Source organism: Pelophylax lessonae, assembly GCF_965119305.1.
Source record: "Pelophylax lessonae genome assembly, chromosome: 5".
NCBI lineage: Eukaryota > Metazoa > Chordata > Amphibia > Anura > Ranidae > Pelophylax > Pelophylax lessonae.
This window is the reverse complement of record NC_138772.1, coordinates 562,894,747-562,914,132: the sequence shown is the minus strand read 5'-3', so window position 1 is coordinate 562,914,132 and position 19,386 is coordinate 562,894,747. Positions and strand designations below refer to the sequence as shown.

At 52.5% G+C, this 19,386-nt stretch overlaps 1 protein-coding gene across 1 annotated transcript in view; it reads left to right on the top strand.

Annotated features, from left to right (window-relative positions):
- HASPIN (histone H3 associated protein kinase) overlaps window positions 1–19,386 on the top strand; it is a gene marked incomplete at its 3' end in the record, with an annotated part of 88,426 nt that overhangs the window by 29,354 nt on the left and 39,686 nt on the right. Inside the window, exons 6-7 of the mRNA XM_082258341.1 lie at window positions 3,549–3,749; window positions 18,403–18,488. Coding sequence (XP_082114467.1) covers window positions 3,549–3,749; window positions 18,403–18,488 — 287 coding nt within the window. The remainder of the gene's footprint in view (window positions 1–3,548; window positions 3,750–18,402; window positions 18,489–19,386) is intronic.

Sequence of the window (19,386 nt, the reverse complement as noted above, 5' to 3'; positions counted from 1 at the left end):
GTTCCTCCTGACGTATCTCTCTGCCTGCAGCTCCTGCTCTTTCCATTGTCTCTGTGTTCCTCCTGACGTATCTCTCTGCCTGCAGCTCCTGCTCTTTCCATTGCCTCTGTGTTCCTCCTGACATATCTCTCTGCCTGCAGCTCCTGCTCTCTCCATCGTCTGTGTTCCTCCTGACGTATCTCTCTGCCTGCAGCTCCTGCTCTTTCCATTGCCTCTGTGTTCCTCCTGACATATCTCTCTGCCTGCAGCTCCTGCTCTTTCCATTGCCTCTGTGTTCCTCCTGACGTATCTCTCTGCCTGCAGCTCCTGCTCTTTCCATTGTGTCTGTGTTCCTCCTGACATATCTCTCTGCCTGCAGCTGCTGCTCTTTCCATTGCCTCTGTGTTCCTCCTGACGTATCTCTCTGCCTGCAGCTCCTGCTCTTTCCATTGCCTCTGTGTTCCTCCTGACATATCTCTCTGCCTGCAGCTCCTGCTCTTTCCATTGCCTCTGTGTTCCTCCTGACGTATCTCTCTGCCTGCAGCTCCTGCTCTTTCCATTGCCTCTGTGTTCCTCCTGACATATCTCTCTGCCTGCAGCTCCTGCTCTCTCCATCGTCTGTGTTCCTCCTGACGTATCTCTCTGCCTGCAGCTCCTGCTCTTTCCATTGTGTCTGTGTTCCTCCTGACGTATCTCTCTGCCTGCAGCTCCTGCTCTTTCCATTGCCTCTGTGTTCCTCCTGACATATCTCTCTCTCTTCCTGCAGCTCCTGCTCTTTCCATTGCCTCTGTGTTCCTCCTGACATATCTCTCTGCCTGCAGCTCCTGCTCTCTCCATCGTCTGTGTTCCTCCTGACATATCTCTCTGCCTGCAGCTCCTGCTCTTTCCATTGTGTCTGTGTTCCTCCTGACGTATCTCTCTGCCTGCAGCTCCTGCTCTTTCCATTGCCTCTGTGTTCCTCCTGACGTATCTCTCTGCCTGCAGCTCCTGCTCTTTCCATTGCCTCTGTGTTCCTCCTGACGTATCTCTCTGCCTGCAGCTCCTGCTCTTTCCATTGCCTCTGTGTTCCTCCTGACATATCTTTCTGCCTGCAGCTCCTGCTCTTTCCATTGCCTCTGTGTTCCTCCTGACGTATCTTTCTGCCTGCAGCTCCTGCTCTTTCCATTGTGTCTGTGTTCCTCCTGACATATCTCTCTGCCTGCAGCTCCTGCTCTTTCCATTGCCTCTGTGTTCCTCCTGACGTATCTCTCTGCCTGCAGCTCCTGCTCTTTCCATTGCCTCTGTGTTCCTCCTGACGTATCTCTCTGCCTGCAGCTCCTGCTCTTTCCATTGCCTCTGTGTTCCTCCTGACATATCTCTCTGCCTGCAGCTCCTGCTCTTTCCATTGCCTCTGTGTTCCTCCTGACATATCTCTCTGCCTGCAGCTCCTGCTCTTTCCATTGTGTCTGTGTTCCTCCTGACATATCTCTCTGCCTGCAGCTGCTGCTCTTTCCATTGCCTCTGTGTTCCTCCTGACGTATCTCTCTGCCTGCAGCTCCTGCTCTTTCCATTGCCTCTGTGTTCCTCCTGACATATCTCTCTGCCTGCAGCTCCTGCTCTTTCCATTGCCTCTGTGTTCCTCCTGACATATCTCTCTGCCTGCAGCTCCTGCTCTTTCCATTGTGTCTGTGTTCCTCCTGACATATCTCTCTGCCTGCAGCTCCTGCTCTTTCCATTGCCTCTGTGTTCCTCCTGACATATCTCTCTGCCTGCAGCTCCTGCTCTTTCCATTGCCTCTGTGTTCCTCCTGACGTATCTCTCTGCCTGCAGCTCCTGCTCTTTCCATTGCCTCTGTGTTCCTCCTGACATATCTCTCTGCCTGCAGCTCCTGCTCTCTCCATCGTCTGTGTTCCTCCTGACGTATCTCTCTGCCTGCAGCTCCTGCTCTTTCCATTGTGTCTGTGTTCCTCCTGACGTATCTCTCTGCCTGCAGCTCCTGCTCTTTCCATTGCCTCTGTGTTCCTCCTGACATATCTCTCTCTCTTCCTGCAGCTCCTGCTCTTTCCATTGCCTCTGTGTTCCTCCTGACATATCTCTCTGCCTGCAGCTCCTGCTCTCTCCATCGTCTGTGTTCCTCCTGACATATCTCTCTGCCTGCAGCTCCTGCTCTTTCCATTGTGTCTGTGTTCCTCCTGACGTATCTCTCTGCCTGCAGCTCCTGCTCTTTCCATTGCCTCTGTGTTCCTCCTGACGTATCTCTCTGCCTGCAGCTCCTGCTCTTTCCATTGCCTCTGTGTTCCTCCTGACATATCTTTCTGCCTGCAGCTCCTGCTCTTTCCATTGCCTCTGTGTTCCTCCTGACGTATCTTTCTGCCTGCAGCTCCTGCTCTTTCCATTGTGTCTGTGTTCCTCCTGACATATCTCTCTGCCTGCAGCTCCTGCTCTTTCCATTGCCTCTGTGTTCCTCCTGACGTATCTCTCTGCCTGCAGCTCCTGCTCTTTCCATTGCCTCTGTGTTCCTCCTGACGTATCTCTCTGCCTGCAGCTCCTGCTCTTTCCATTGCCTCTGTGTTCCTCCTGACATATCTCTCTCTCTTCCTGCAGCTCCTGCTCTTTCCATTGCCTCTGTGTTCCTCTTGACATATCTCTCTGACTGCAGCTCCTGCTCTCTCCATCGTCTGTGTTCCTCCTGACGTATCTCTCTGCCTGCAGCTCCTGCTCTTTCCATTGCCTCTGTGTTCCTCCTGACATATCTCTCTGCCTGCAGCTCCTGCTCTCTCCATCGTCTGTGTTCCTCCTGACGTATCTCTCTGCCTGCAGCTCCTGCTCTTTCCATTGTGTCTGTGTTCCTCCTGACATATCTCTCTGCCTGCAGCTCCTGCTCTTTCCATTGCCTCTGTGTTCCTCCTGACGTATCTCTCTGCCTGCAGCTCCTGCTCTTTCCATTGCCTCTGTGTTCCTCCTGACGTATCTCTCTGCCTGCAGCTCCTGCTCTTTCCATTGCCTCTGTGTTCCTCCTGACGTATCTCTCTGCCTGCAGCTCCTGCTCTTTCCATTGCCTCTGTGTTCCTCCTGACGTATCTCTCTGCCTACAGCTCCTGCTCTTTCCATTGCCTCTGTGTTCCTCCTGACATATCTCTCTGCCTGCAGCTCCTGCTCTCTCCATCGTCTGTGTTCCTCCTGACATATCTCTCTGCCTGGAGCTCCTGCTCTTTCCATTGTGTCTGTGTTCCTCCTGATGTATCTCTCTGCCTGCAGCTCCTGCTCTTTCCATTGTCTCTGTGTTCCTCCTGACATATCTCTCTGCCTGCAGCTCCTGCTCTTTCCATTGTGTCTGTGTTCCTCCTGACATATCTCTCTGCCTGCAGCTCCTGCTCTTTCCATTGTGTCTGTGTTCCTCCTGACATATCTCTCTGCCTGCAGCTCCTGCTCTTTCCATTGCCTCTGTGTTCCTCCTGACATATCTCTCTGCCTGCAGCTCCTGCTCTCTCCATCGTCTGTGTTCCTCCTGACGTATCTCTCTGCCTGCAGCTCCTGCTCTTTCCATTGCCTCTGTGTTCCTCCTGATGTATCTCTCTCTCTTCCTGCAGCTCCTGCTCTCTCCGGCGTCGCTGTGCTGTGATGATCTGACCGATGCGGAAAAGGTTTTGGCTGAATGTCAACAGGAGAAGCCAATTACTTTCCAGCAATGCTTGACGCAGGATCAGCTTCACCTCTGCCAGAAGGTGGGGGAGGGGGTGTACGGTGAAGTGTTTCGAACGCTGCGGGGGAACGAGCTGGTTGCTCTAAAGGTCAGTACAGATGGAGAGGTATGGAGGTCAAATCTATAGGGGGTCTATGGTGGGATATATGTATAGGGGGGCTATGGTGAGATGTATCTATAGGGGGACTATGGTGGGATACTTGTACTGGAACCTTCTCTTTATTGAACAGTCACACAGAATTTATATACAGCATGGACCTCCCCCTCCTGATCAGATTACCACACACAGGTCAGGTGCCTGATTACATTATCATATGCAGATGATATTGTATACAGAAATAGAATTAACCTGAACTAATTATCTAGCCATCTGGACAGAAACAATATGCGAGTTCATTAACAAAGTGACAGACAGGCTTAACCGCTTTATGACCACCCGCCGCAGTTATACTGTGGCAGGCAGCCATTCTTGGGGCAAATCGACGTAGCTATACGTCGGTCGCGCACAGGAGGCTAGGGGGCGAGCGCGCCGCCAGCGGCGTGCTCCCGCCCCTGCTCATCAGCTTGGAAGCCGATGCAGCGAGCAGGCGGCTCCGATTGTTGCCTGACACCCGCGATCGCTCCCCACTGAGAGAGAACGATCAGCTGTTGTAAACACAACTAACTGTTTTTCTCTCTGGAATGATCAGAGTGCCTTCTATATAGGAACACAGGTCTCTATGGTCATTTCACAAACGCCTCCCCACAGTTAGAATCACTCCCCTAGGCTCACATTTAACCCCTTCCCAGCCAGTGTCATTAGTACAGTGACAGTGCATATTTTTAGCAGTGATTACTGTAGTAATATAACTGGCCCCCCCCCCCAAAAAGTGTCAGTTAGGGGTCCGATCTGTCCGCCACAATGTCGCAGTCTTGCAAAAAATCGCACATCGCCACCATTACTAGTAAAATAAAAAAAAAATATTTCTCTTACGTCCTCCGACAGTCGCCGCCTCTTCATATTCGTCACATATGGGGTATTAGACTTTGCTCCGAAGGAGTAGCTAGGCAACAGAATATGTTAACATTAAAGCTTTTAACATATCCCACCCTCAAGGGGTGGTCCCCTCAGTCAATACCCTCCTACTTCCTGCAACCATATCTCAGTTTCAATGTCTAGCTTGTCAGGAGTGGCTGGCTTTCTCTGTGCTGGGACTTTCTGTCCCAGACTCTTTCTTCTTTTTAATATTTTGTTTGAGTTTTTCTCTCTCCCTTTACTTAGCTGTTCTTTTTGTCAGCGTTAGTTAGTTCTTCGGATGAAGAGGATCATGCGGGCTGGGTCTCGGGCTGATCCCCCTGGTCGCAGGTCGTGGGTCAGTGGCTTCCCAGTCTGCCATCGAGCGTTCAGCCAGGTAACGCTCCTGGCACAGTGAACGACCCATCCCTGTTCGGTGCAGGGATGATTGGTGAGGTGGCTACCTCACTGGACGCTGTGCGGTTTCTTAACCCCCATTTTGTGCGTCTTGAATTGCGACTCTCCCTGCCTCATGTGCAGCGGCTTGTTCGCCTGTGCGGGTTCCCCACGCCATGTGAGGTAAGTGTATTTATGTGGGGACCTGTCTGTCTGGGGGGGTGTCAGTCTGGGACTGTGTAACCTGCCTCTATTCACACTGTTTGTCTCCCTATCTCTCGGCTGCATGCTGTGGGCTGCAGGGGGGGGGGGAGCTGTGTGACACTGTGTGTGTCAGCCTTGTCAGTGTGAGAAGCTGTGTGCTGTGGGGCATGTTTTTGTGGCATGTTTGGGCATATACAGCGATCGCTGCGGCGATCTGACATGTATTCTAATATTGGAATGTAATGTGTGTTTTAATGCACTGTGGAGCGGCGGTTTCGGCGCCAAACGACGCCATTTTGCCTACACCCGCTCCGGCCGCATGGTTTACATGCATGGCGGCCATTTTCTTGTAGCCTCCATAGGCTTACATAGAAGCGCCCTGGCAGCATCACTTCCTCTTTCCAGGAACACCGATCGAGGCAGCAGCAGCAGCGGGGTCTCCTCAGGTTTTATCCTTCTGTTCTTGCTATCCATTGCCTGTGTTCAGTTTGCATATTCCCTGTGGGGGTCTCATTGTGCTTGAGTGCGGTGCGGTGGGCTGCGCTTGCCGCGCTTGCTTAAAAGGGGCAGTTAACCCTTGGTTGTCTGGCATTACAGGGGCAATGGATTCTCAGGGGGGCAAATTTCCTACAGTATTGGTGGAAAGCCAGGGGACCGCTGTTTCCCCCCCAGGGGGGGATTTGGCCACTATTGTGGCTGGCCTTGCTGCTCAGGTGCAAATGCTGGTGGCTGCTCAATCTACTAAAAGGCCCAGAGTTGCTCTTTCCTCTGATTCTGAGGGTGAAGGTGATGGGGCTGTTCTGGCAGGGGCCTCCTTATCGGGGTCCCGCTCCTCTCTTGATCTAGTGGGGTCTGAGGTGGAGGCTGAAGTTGAGGGGGTCGATAATTCTCCCCCTGGCTCGCCTGAAGAGCTTGCAATCATGGATGAGTTGATTGCTTCCATTAAGCAAACGCTGCGTTTGCAGGACGAAGTGTGTCCCCCCGCTGCCTTGGCGGCTTATGGGACGCAGAGGAAACGCAGGACGCCGCAGGTTTTTCCCTGCAATGCTGATTTTCAGCGCGCTGTTAAGGATCAATGGCGCGATCTGCGCAAGCCTTTTGCGGTACCGAGTAAATTCAAGCTGCGTTATCCTTTTTCGCCTGCCACTGATGAAAGGTGGTGTGTGCCTCCACCAGTGGATCATGCAATTGCGGTTTTGAACAAAGCCACTGCGATTCCTGCAGAGGGTTCCCCTGTTTTCCGTGATGCCACGGATAGGAGATTGGAGTCTCTTGCCCGTCATACTTATTCTGTTACGGGTTCTATGCTTAAGGCTCTGTTTGCTTCTCTCATGGCGGCCCAGGCGATCGCAAGTTGGACGCAGATGCTTAGGCGCGTCCTAGTGGCCGACTCGGCCTCGCCGGCGACCCTGGATATGGTGGATCAGATCCACCAGGGTGTCATGTATCTGTGTGATGCGGACTTGGACCTGATTCCGTTGGCTGCACGTGTGCACAGCGTGGCGGTGTTGTCTCGCCGCCTGGTCTGGTTGAAATGTTGGTCGGTGGACCAATCTTCACGTAAGACCTTAGCCAATCTGCCTTATGATGGGTCTCGCCTTTTTGGGGAGTCCTTGGATGTGTTGATTAAGGGGATCACCGGAGGTAAGAGCACTCTCTTGCCCCATTTCCCCAAGGCTAAGGGGGCTTCTGGGAAGAAGCATGCTAATTTTCGGCCCCCTCAGGGGTCCTTTCGTGCCTTTCGGTCGCACTACAAGGGCAAACCGTTCAAAGGTCAAGGCTCTCAGAAGAAGCCCTGGTCTGGTAAACAGAAGTCCGGCCAATCCGGACCTGCAGCCCATAACAGTTCGGCCTGAAGGGGCGCCCTCACCCAGTTTTGGGGTGGGGGGACGCTTGCTCGGTTTTCTTCAGCCCTGGTTGGCCCGTGTGCGGGACAGATGGGTTCTGGAAATCGTTCGATCTGGTTACAAGATCGTGTTTCTCTCTCGGCCGGAGAGCAGATTTTTTCCCTCAAATCTTCAACTGTCTCCAGAGCGCTTGCGGGACCTGCACCTGGCGGTGCGGGACCTGAGGGCTCAGGGAGTGGTGGTTCCGGTGCCTCATCGGGACAGGTTTCGGGGGTTTTATTCCAATCTGTTCACCGTGCCCAGAATGGAGGGCAAAGTTCGTCCGATTCTGGACTTGAAGGCTCTGAACCGCTCTGTGCGGGTTCGCAAGTTCCGCATGGAATCCCTGCGGTCGGTGGTGGCTGCCCTGGCTCCGGGGGAATTCATGGCCTCCATCGATTTGAAGGATGCGTACCTTCACATCCCCATATTCGAGGGTCATCAGAGGTACCTTCGATTTGCCATTGCGGAGGATCACTACCAGTTCGTGGCGTTGCCCTTTGGTCTCGCCTCGGCTCCGCGAGTCTTCACCAAGGTGCTTGCACCGGTTCTGGCATTATTGAGGGCCCAGGGCGTTTCTGTCCTGGGGTATCTGGACGACATTCTGGTTCGGTCTGCGACCAGCCAGGGTCTGGAGGAGGACCTGTCTGTCACGATGCAAACTCTACAGGAGTTTGGTTGGACGATAAATTTTCCAAAGTCGACACTGAGTCCGTCGGTTCGTCACCCCTATCTGGGAATGATACTGGACTCGAAGGCGGAAGACAAACTCAGGACTCTCCGGGAGGAAGTCGGGTCCCTCAGGGACGTTCCGAACTCGTCTCTGCGGACGTGTATGAGATGTCTGGGATTGATGGTCTCGGCCTTCGAGGCGATTCCTTTCGCGCAGTTTCACACGCGGGGTCTCCAAGCGGAGATCCTGTCCAGGTGGGACGGGCGGCCTCAATCTCTGGATCTTCAGATCTCGTTGAGTCTTCGCACCAGGGAAAACCTTCTGTGGTGGCTCCAGTCCCCGTTGGTGTCCGGGGGCAAGTCGTTTCGTCCGATCTCGTGGACGGTAATCACCACGGATGCCAGCCTGTCGGGCTGGGGTGGAGTTCTGGGCGTTCTGTCCGCTCAGGGGACTTGGTCGGAGGGGGAGTCTTCCCTTCCGATCAACATTCTGGAATTGCGTGCGATAAGTCTCTGTCTTCATCGCTGGACGGACCGGCTGCAGGGTTGCCCGGTTCGGGTGCAGACGGACAATGCCACGGCGGTGGCCTACATCAACCACCAAGGGGGCACCAAGAGTGCCCGAGCGGCTCGAGAAGTGGCCGACATTCTGTCTTGGGCCGAGACTCATGTCCCGGCGATAACGGCGGTTCACATTCCGGGAGTGGAGAACTGGCAGGCGGACTATCTGAGTCGCCAGACCCTGGATCAGGGGGAATGGTCTCTCCATCCGGCTGTCTTCCAGACGTTGTGCGCGAAGTGGGGTCTTCCAGATGTGGACCTGTTCGCGTCTCGCCTCAACAACAAGGTGAAGAGGTTCGTGGCAAGGACGCGCGACCCTCGGGCAGACGCGTCGGACGCGTTAGTGGCCCCGTGGCATCAGTACAGGCTGATGTACGCGTTTCCACCGATTCAGTTGCTGTCCAGGTTCCTTCGCAGGTTACACTCGGAACGCAGCACGGTGATTCTTGTGGCACCGGACTGGCCTCGCCGGTCCTGGTACGCAGACCTCGTGAATCTGGCGGTCGACGCCCCGTGGCGTCTGCCTCTTCGAGACGATCTACTGTCTCAAGGACCGATATACCATCCTGCTTTACAGTCGCTGGCTTTGACGGCCTGGCTGTTGAGACCGAGGTCCTGAAGGAGAGGGGTCTCTCTCCGGAGGTCGTCCATACCTTAATCAATGCGAGGAAATCTTCCTCGGGGAAGGTTTATTGCCGTACTTGGAAGGCCTATTTTGCCTGGTGTGAGTCCAGGGGGTTTTCACCCCGCACGTACTCGGTGTCCCGTGTGCTGTCTTTCCTTCAAACGGGTGTTGATCAGCGTTTGGCGCTGGCTACGATAAAGGGTCAGGTGTCTGCTCTGGCCGTTCTGTTTCAACGTCCCGTGGCTTCCAACCCATTGGTTGGCACCTTTATTCAGGGTGTGCGGCATCTGGTTCCCCCGAGGCGGGATCCTCTGCCCCCTTGGGACTTGAATCTCGTTCTATCTGTGTTACAACGTGCTCCTTTTGAACAGATGAGGGAGATCTCGTTGTCTATGTTGTCCAAAAAGGTCGCCTTTTTGGTGGCGATCACTTCGGCTCGCAGAGTGTCGGAGCTGGCAGCTTTGTCCTGCAAGTCTCCGTATCTGGTTATTCATTTGGATAAGGTGGTCTTGCGACCTAATCCTTCTTTTCTTCCGAAACGAGTTTCGGACTTCCATCTTAATGAGGATATTGTCTTGCCTTCGTTATGCACGAAGCCTAAACATCCGAAGGAGGTGAGATTGCACTCTCTGGATGTTGTTCGGGCGATAAGGGTTTACCTTAAGTCGACTGAGTCTTTTCGAAAGACGGATTCCTTGTTTGTTCTTCCAGAGGGTCCTCGGAAGGGCATGGCGGCTTCGGCCTCTACCATCGCCAAATGGATCAGGCAGACCATTGAACAGGCGTATGCCTTGCAGGGGAAGGTTCCCCCTGTGCCTGTGAAGGCGCACTCGACTAGATCTCTGAGTACGTCTTGGGCCTGTCGTCATGGGGCTTCTGTAGCCCAGGTGTGTAAGGCGGCGACTTGGTCGACCGTGCACACTTTCACAAAATTCTACAAAGTAGATGTTCAGGCATCGGCGGATGCTTCCTTTGGCCGCAAGGTTCTTAGTGCGGCTGTTCCCTAGGGTCCCTTGTTGGGGACTCCTGGCTGTTGGGATAAGTTTTGTATCCCCTGGTTTTTTTGTCTTTTCCTGGGTTGTTGCTCCTGTTGAGCACTTATTTTTGCTGTTGCCCAGCTGGTTTCCTTCCTTTGGTAAGGTTCCTTCTTTGATGCGGAGACTGCGTTGCCTTTCGGCGCGAATGCGTTTCCCACCCCTCATGTTTGCACTGCTTTGGGACGTCCCCATATGTGACGAATATGAAGAGGCGGCGACTGTCGGAGGACGTAAGAGAAAACAGAATTTTTGTAAAATCTTACCTGTAAAATTCCTTTCTCCGAGTCCTCCGACAGTCGCCGCCCCCGCCCCTCTTTTGGGGTTTGATTGTATACTCTACTGCTATTCCACTAAAACTGAGATATGGTTGCAGGAAGTAGGAGGGTATTGACTGAGGGGACCACCCCTTGAGGGTGGGATATGTTAAAGCTTTATTGTTAACATATTCTGTTGCCTAGCTACTCCTTCGGAGCAAAGTCTAATACCCCATATGTGACAAATATGAAGAGGCGGCGATTGTCGGAGGACTCAGAGAAAGGAATTTTACAGGTAAGATTTTACAAAAATTCCGTTATATCTTTCCCGTAGTTTGTAGACGCGATAACTTTTTTGCGCAAACCAATCAAAATACGCTTATTGCAATTATTTTTTACCAAAAAGATGTAGCAGAAAACAAATTAGCCTAAAAAGTAAAAAAATTTTTTTTGGGAATGTTATATAGCAGAATGTGAAAAATATTGTTTTTTTTTTCCAGAATTGTCGCACTTTTTTTTTTGTTTATAGCGCAAAAAATAAAAATCGCACAGGTGATCAAATACCACCAAAAGAAAGCGCTATATGTGGGCAAATAAAGGACATCAATTTTATTTAGGTACAGCGTCGTACGACCGCGCAATTGTCTGTTAAAATAACGCAGTGCCGAATCGCAAAATATGGCCTGGTCAGAAAGGGGGAAATCTTTCCGGTCCAGAATCCACATCACACCTTAATACACAGACAATAGGGAGAGCCTGTCTCTGACATTGAAGTACAATACACATTATCATAAGTGTAAACACAGAACCCATTTGAAGCAATCCAAACCATTTTCCCACCCAGTGCCCATTAAGTGTCCGTTTCAGTCTGTGGAAGTCTGGTTTGGGCAGGCCAGACTGGGCTTCTTGGACACCCTGTGCCCCTAATAGACACAGGGTGACTTAGACATAAGAGAGGCCTAGGGGGCAGAGAGGGATTTCCCAACCTCTCTAAAGTAAGCTGTGTTCCACGCCCCCCAACCAAAGTGACTCCCGTCACATCTCTCCTCTTTCCGAAGAAGACTAACACAGGAGGGGACCCCAAACGGGTTGACTTTGAAGTTAGTCTGTAGTCCCCGTCCCATAATGTCTCCACCCACACAGTACTCCAAACAAATTGTCCGGAACACAGCGTTACTCACCCAGCCAACCTCTGCCTCTCTCGTAGCACATGCCCGCCGCTGGGGAGAAGTGTGGACTGGCCCTTCTCCCAGAAGTCCTTTCAGCCGCTGGAGAGAGGACAGGGTGGCTGGGCTCACTTTCTCAGGCTGTTGGGAATCTGGGCCGACTGCCCAGCATCCCTGGGGTATACAAGTGAAGACTAGTCTAGGGCTGCACGATATTGAAAAAAAATCACATTGCGATATTTTTTTGCGGCGGATCCTCTTCGTCGCGCATTTTTAGTAGTGCAGAGTTACTACAGTGTGCCCCCATTCAATGCAGAGTTACTACAGCGTGCCCCCATTCAATGCAGAGTTACTACAGCATGCCCCCATTCAATGTAGAGTTACTACAGTGTGCCCCCATTCAATGCAGAGTTACTACAGTGTGCCCCCATTCAATGTAGAGTTACTACAGAGTGCCCCCATTCAATGCAGAGTTACTACAGTGTGCCCCCATTCAATGTAGAGTTACTACAGAGTGCCCCCATTCAATGTAGAGTTACTACAGAGTGCCCCCATTCAATGTAGAGTTACTACAGTGTGCCCCCATTCAGTGCAGAGTTACTACAGCATGCCCCCCATTCAGTGCAGAGTTACTACAGCATGCCCCCCATTCAGTGCAGAGTTACTACAGCGTACCCCATTCAGTGCAGAGTTACTACAGCGTGCCCCCATTCAGTGCAGAGTTACTACAGCGTGCCCCCATTCAATGCAGAGTTACTACAGCGTGCCCCCATTCAGTGCAGAGTTACTACAGCGTGCCCCCATTCAGTGCAGAGTTACTACAGCGTGCCCCCATTCAGTGCAGAGTTTACTACAGCGTGCCCCTATTCAGTGCAGAGTTACTACAGCGTGCCCCCATTCAGTGCAGAGTTACTACAGCATGCCCCCATTCAGTGCAGAGTTACTACAGCGTGCCCCCATTCAATGCAGAGTTACTACAGCGTGCCCCCATTCAATGCAGAGTTACTACAGCGTGCCCCCATTCAATGCAGAGTTACTACAGCGTGCCCCCATTCAGTGCAGAGTTACTACAGCGTGCCCCCATTCAGTGCAGAGTTACTACAGCGTGCCCCCATTCAGTGCAGAGTTACTACAGCGTGCCCCCATTCAGTGCAGAGTTACTACAGCGTGCCCCCATTCAATGCAGAGTTACTACAGCATGCCCCCATTCAATGTAGAGTTACTACAGTGTGCCCCCATTCAATGCAGAGTTACTACAGCGTGCCCCCATTCAATGCAGAGTTACTACAGCATGCCCCCATTCAATGTAGAGTTACTACAGTGTGCCCCCATTCAATGCAGAGTTACTACAGTGTGCCCCCATTCAATGTAGAGTTACTACAGAGTGCCCCCATTCAATGCAGAGTTACTACAGTGTGCCCCCATTCAATGTAGAGTTACTACAGAGTGCCCCCATTCAATGCAGAGTTACTACAGAGTGCCCCCATTCAATGTAGAGTTACTACAGTGTGCCCCCATTCAGTGCAGAGTTACTACAGCATGCCCCCCATTCAGTGCAGAGTTACTACAGCGTACCCCATTCAGTGCAGAGTTACTACAGCGTACCCCATTCAGTGCAGAGTTACTACAGCGTGCCCCCATTCAGTGCAGAGTTACTACAGCGTGCCCCCATTCAATGCAGAGTTACTACAGCGTGCCCCCATTCAGTGCAGAGTTACTACAGCGTGCCCCCATTCAGTGCAGAGTTACTACAGCGTGCCCCCATTCAGTGCAGAGTTTACTACAGCGTGCCCCTATTCAGTGCAGAGTTACTACAGCGTGCCCCCATTCAGTGCAGAGTTACTACAGCATGCCCCCATTCAGTGCAGAGTTACTACAGCGTGCCCCCATTCAATGCAGAGTTACTACAGCGTGCCCCCATTCAATGCAGAGTTACTACAGCGTGCCCCCATTCAATGCAGAGTTACTACAGCGTGCCCCCATTCAGTGCAGAGTTACTACAGCGTGCCCCCATTCAGTGCAGAGTTACTACAGCGTGCCCCCATTCAGTGCAGAGTTACTACAGCGTGCCCCCATTCAGTGCAGAGTTACTACAGCGTGCCCCCATTCAGTGCAGAGTTACTACAGCGTGCCCCCATTCAGTGCAGAGTTACTACAGCGTGCCCCCATTCAGTGCAGAGTTACTACAGCGTGCCCCCATTCAGTGCAGAGTTACTACAGCGTACCCCATTCAGTGCAGAGTTACTACAGCGTGCCCCCATTCAGTGCAGAGTTACTACAGCGTGCCCCCATTCAATGCAGAGTTACTACAGCGTGCCCCCATTCAGTGCAGAGTTACTACAGCGTGCCCCCATTCAGTGCAGAGTTACTACAGCGTGCCCCCATTCAGTGCAGAGTTACTACAGCGTGCCCCCATTCAATGCAGAGTTACTACAGCGTGCCCCCATTCAGTGCAGAGTTACTACAGCGTGCCCCCATTCAGTGCAGAGTTACTACAGCGTGCCCCCATTCAGTGCAGAGTTACTACAGCGTGCCCCCATTCAGTGCAGAGTTACTACAGCGTGCCCCCATTCAGTGCAGAGTTACTACAGCGTGCCCCCATTCAGTGCAGAGTTACTACAGCGTGCCCCCATTCAGTGCAGAGTTACTACAGCGTGCCCCCATTCAGTGCAGAGTTACTACAGCGTGCCCCCATTCAGTGCAGAGTTACTACAGCGTGCCCCCATTCAATGCAGAGTTACTACAGCGTGCCCCCATTCAGTGCAAAGTTACTACAGCGTGCCCCCATTCAGTGCAGAGTTACTACAGCGTGCCCCCATTCAGTGCAGAGTTACTACAGCGTGCCCCCATTCAGTGCAGAGTTACTACAGCGTGCCCCCATTCAGCGCAGAGTTACTACAGCGTGCCCCCATTCAGCGCAGAGTTACTACAGCGTGCCCCCATTCAATGCAGAGTTACTACAGCGTGCCCCCATTCAATGCAGAGTTACTACAGCGTGCCCCCATTCAATGCAGAGTTACTACAGCGTGCCCCCATTCAATGCAGAGTTACTACAGCGTGCCCCCATTCAATGCAGAGTTACTACAGCGTGCCCCCATTCAATGCAGAGTTACTACAGCGTGCCCCCATTCAATGCAGAGTTACTACAGCGTGCCCCCATTCAATGCAGAGTTACTACAGCGTGCCCCCATTCAATGCAGAGTTACTACAGCGTGCCCCCATTCAGTGCAGAGTTACTACAGCGTGCCCCCATTCAGTGCAGAGCTACTACAGCATGCCGTGTCCCCTTCAGTGCAGAGAGACTTACCTAAGGTAGAAGAACAGAGCCTGACATCCGTTCCACATTTTCAGTCCTCCCTGCAGCTAGTTCACCGCTCAGTCAGGAGGCAGACTGAACATGTGGGACGGATGTCAGGCTCTGTTCTGCTACCTTCTACCTCCACTGTGCGTCCCGACTTCTCTGCCTACTATCGTATGTTCGGTGAGGTGACTATCGCCCACGCTCGCAGCAGGATAGTCCATATCACATCGACTATCCTTCAGCCCTACTGTAGTCCCATCCACTTTCTCAGGTAACCCTTCTTTTGTTAGTTGAGGGCAGAGGCCAGCTGCACTCTGCCCTGTTGTTGGCTCTTCTGCTGGGTTGGTGTCATCATTCTGGGGCACCGTCTGCTGCTGGGAAGGGGAGTCGGCTGCTCCATCTTCCTTACCCTCATCTGGCGGTTGGGACAACCTTTCTCTGGTACCGTCTCCCAGGTGTACAGATCCTGGCTGGGGAGGGAAGAGTTTCCTCCGCTCTGACTGACAACCTCCTCTCTTCTCCCCCTGGATCCTGATCTGCTGCTGGGGAGTGACCGTCTCCTTCTCCCCCTGGATCCTGATCTGCTGCTGGGGAGTGACCGTCACCTTCTCCCCCTGGATCCTGATCTGCTGCTGGGGAGTGACCGCCACCTTCTCACCCTGGATCCTGATCTGCTGCTGGGGAGTGACCGTCACCTTCTCACCCTGGATCCTGATCTGCTGCTGGGGAGTGACCGTCACCTTCTCCCCCTGGATCCTGATCTGCTGCTGGGGAGTGACCGCCACCTTCTCACCCTGGATCCTGATCTGCTGCTGGGGAGTGACCGTCACCTTCTCACCCTGGATCCTGATCTGCTGCTGGGGAGTGACCGTCTCCTTCTCCCCCTGGATCCTGATCTGCTGCTGGGGAGTGACCGTCTCCTTCTCCCCCTGGATCCTGATCTGCTGCTGGGGAGTGACCGTCTCCTTCTCACCCTGGATCCTGATCTGCTGCCGGGAAGTGACCGTCACCTTCTCACCCTGGGTCTCTGGAACTGCCACAGGTGTGGGGCGGAGGTCTTGGACCCTCTGTCCAGTTGTCAGCACTTCAGCTGTAGAAGTTTCTTGTAACTCCACAGATGCTGCTGGCAGGAAATCCCAGGTCCCTGTCAGTGGTGTAGTAGAAAGGCCGGCTGCCTCTTCTCTCAGGAGGCTGAAGCTGCTGTTGGTGTTGGGCAGAGCTCAGTGATGTTAGGCCCTGATGCCCGCTGTTCTGCAGGAACGTAAACTGAAAAGTCAGTGGCCTTGCACACATCTTCCTGGGTCACCAATTGTTGCAGGCAGAGGTCAGCAGCGCTAGGCCTGGATGCCGCTCTTCTGCTGGAGGCTCACTGGGATGTTTCTCCTCAGCAGAAAAGTCTAATAAATCCCCAGTCTCTGGAATTGCTGAAAGTCCAGGGCATGGGCTGGTGGCCCTTGGGCCCAGTGCCAACACTTTGGCGGGTGATTTATTATCCATATCATCCTCCGATGATGAAAAGTCCATTAAATCTGTAATCCATTGCTGGGGCTGGGTAGGGGGACCGACCGTCTTCACTCCCAGTGCTGTTGGCTGCTGCTGAGACGAGGGACCTACAATCTCCTCTCCCGGTAACACTGGTTGGTGCTGAGCAGAGTCTAGCAGCCGTCTGTAGGCGATCTCCCATTCCTGAATGGCCAGAAACTCCATATTTTCCAGTGCCCAGAGCACTTCCGAGATGTTCAGGATCTCTTCTCTGGAATCCATAACTTCCTCTAATCGCCACTCCAAATAGTTCCCAAAGTTGGGGTCCTCTGACCATTTCTCTAATGACAGTCCCAGGTCTCCATAGCCAAAGCCTTCCGTTGGGCTTTCGTCCGCTGTCCATGGGCACACTTGGTTTACATACCAGAGAAGGGCTCTGTAGCTCCTCCTGGACCAGCCTGCTTAACTCAGCTTTCCATTCCTTGTTCGTTTTATCTCTCAAATCCAGCACCCACAATCCATACTGGGACCAGCACCCACAATCCATACTGCGACCAGCACCCACAATCCATACTGTGACCAGCACCCACAATCCATACTGGGACCAGCACCCACAATCCATACTGGGACCAGCACCCACAATCCATACTGGGACCAGCACCCACAATCCATATTGCGACCAGCACCCACAATCCATATTGCGACCAGCACCCACAATCCATAGTGCGACCAGCACCCGCAATCCATACTGTGACCAGCACCCACAATCCATACTGCGACCAGCACCCACAATCCATATTGCGACCAGCACCCACAATCCATACTGTGACCAGCACCCACAATCCATACTGTGACCAGCACCCACAATCCATACTGTGACCAGCACCCACAATCCATACTGCGACCAGCACCCACAATCCATACTGCGACCAGCACCCACAATCCATACTGCGACCAGCACCCACAATCCATACTGCGACCAGCACCCACAATCCATACTGCGACCAGTACCTTTCCTGGAAGGAGGGGAGGATTTTTCCCTGGTGACGCTGCTCACGGGCTAGCGTTACCTTCCAGAGTTCCAAGCGGATCACATCATACCATCCCAGCAGGACCTTCTCTGACACCGGTCCCCTGTGCTGAGGACCTTCTCTGACACCGGTCCCCTGTGCTGAGGACCTTCTCTGACACCGGTCCCCTGTGCTGAGGACCTTCTCTGACACCGGTCCCCTGTGCTGTATCCTCATCTCTCACAACCTCCTTCCGAATTCCTCTTCCATGGCGGCTGATATCTGTACCTCTCCTCTTCTGTTATCCGGACCTTGGATCCCAGTGGAGGTTTGGATGTCCCAGACTGCAGGAAACCTCCTGTCACTGCCAACCAGTGTAACTAACCCGCGACCCACACTATTTTTGTGGGTTTCCGGCAGTATACAGCTTCCTCCAGTCTTGAACATAGATTTTCCAGCCGCCCCCATACAAAACTAGCCGACAACAGTTGTATGTATCTGAAAACATTAACCTCTTTACTGAACAGTCACAATATATATACACACACATGAGGACATCCCCCTCCTGATCAGATTACCCCACCAGGTCACGTGCCTGATTACATTATCATATGCAGATGAAATTGTATACAGAAATAGAATTAACCTGAACTAATTATCTAGCCATCTGGATAGAAACAATAGGTGAGTTCATTAACATTTAACAATGGGACAGACAGACTTAACAGAATCCACATCCCACCTCAATACACAGACAATAGGAAGAGACCACCAGTGACAGACTGTCCGTCTCTGACATTGAAGAACATGGAACAGAGGCCAATGTGATTGGCTCTTTCAATGAACATGTTCAGAATCAAACAGGCCAGGAATATATTTCTGAGATACGGTTGATAAATATTACTGTCCCATTTGAAGTAATCCAAACCATATTCTCAGTGCCCATTAAGTATCTGGGTTCCACAGCCCCCCCCCCAACCAAAGTGACTTCATTCACACCCCCCCCCCCCCCCCCAACCAAAGTGACTTCATTCACAACCTTAATGTTATACACCCTGATTAAAATAATAAATTCCCATCACATTGGTGAGTTGGGGTGATGGGAATAATTTATAGTCGTTCCTCAGGGGTGTGACTCTGTTTCTCCTTGCAGATAATACCCATCGAGGGATCCCAGAATGTTAATGGAGAACCCCAGAAAAGCTTTGCAGAAATTCTTCCAGAAATCATCATTTCAAAGTAAGTGAAAGCTACGCAGCATCTGATGGGGGAGGGGTCACCTACATCCCCTCTGTTTTATAAAGGGTTCAGGGTCAGCCCCCTCTGAGGGGTGGTAAGTTTAATGAAAGACTTCAACACTAATCAGCTTGCTTTATCTGTACGTGGTTTATTCAGAATATACGAGGTCATGGGACCAGAAGACGCAGTGCGGTCATTTCATGTTTGGTAACGGCAATCTTTATGCACAGATTTCTCTTTCGTTCGTTGAGGGACACAGCTCCATATCTTCTTAGACCATTGGTTTATACTGCCCCCTACAGGGCGAGGACACTAGGCAGTAAAACAAATTGACTATGCCTATAGGGCGGTCCCAGGGGGTATACTCCCACTTCCTGCTATAGGACTTCAGTTTTTTCTGCCTGGCTCCTTGCTAGGATCTCTGGTCCGGGCATTTTTTTCTTTTTAAAAACTGAACTTTTTTTTCCTTTTTGTTGTTTTCTTTCTACAATCAAGTCTGCTCCTGTGAGATCTGCAATCCACTGCCGGACTGGGTGACGCACTGGATATCCTAGACCCTTATGGTCTCCCCAGTCTGGCCAGCGAACCCATGCAGACCGCAGCTCCACACTAGGTCTGCCACGACATAGCCCACTGGATGGGGGCTGGCCTGCGAGTGAAACACCTCGCGAGGACACATGTAACCGTGTCGCGGCCTGAGTCGCAGTGTACCTCCTGGCCCGCAGCACCCCCCAATCTAAGATGGGGAGGCGATCTGCCCTGAGTGGTGCCCGTTTGGTTCCAAAGGTGTGCTGAGTAGTGTCCCCCCTCTCCTCTGGGAAATTTTGGGGTGGACACGGACCCCTCCCCGGGTTGGTGAGCCCACCATGTGTCCTTCCTACCTTAATGGCACCCCCCC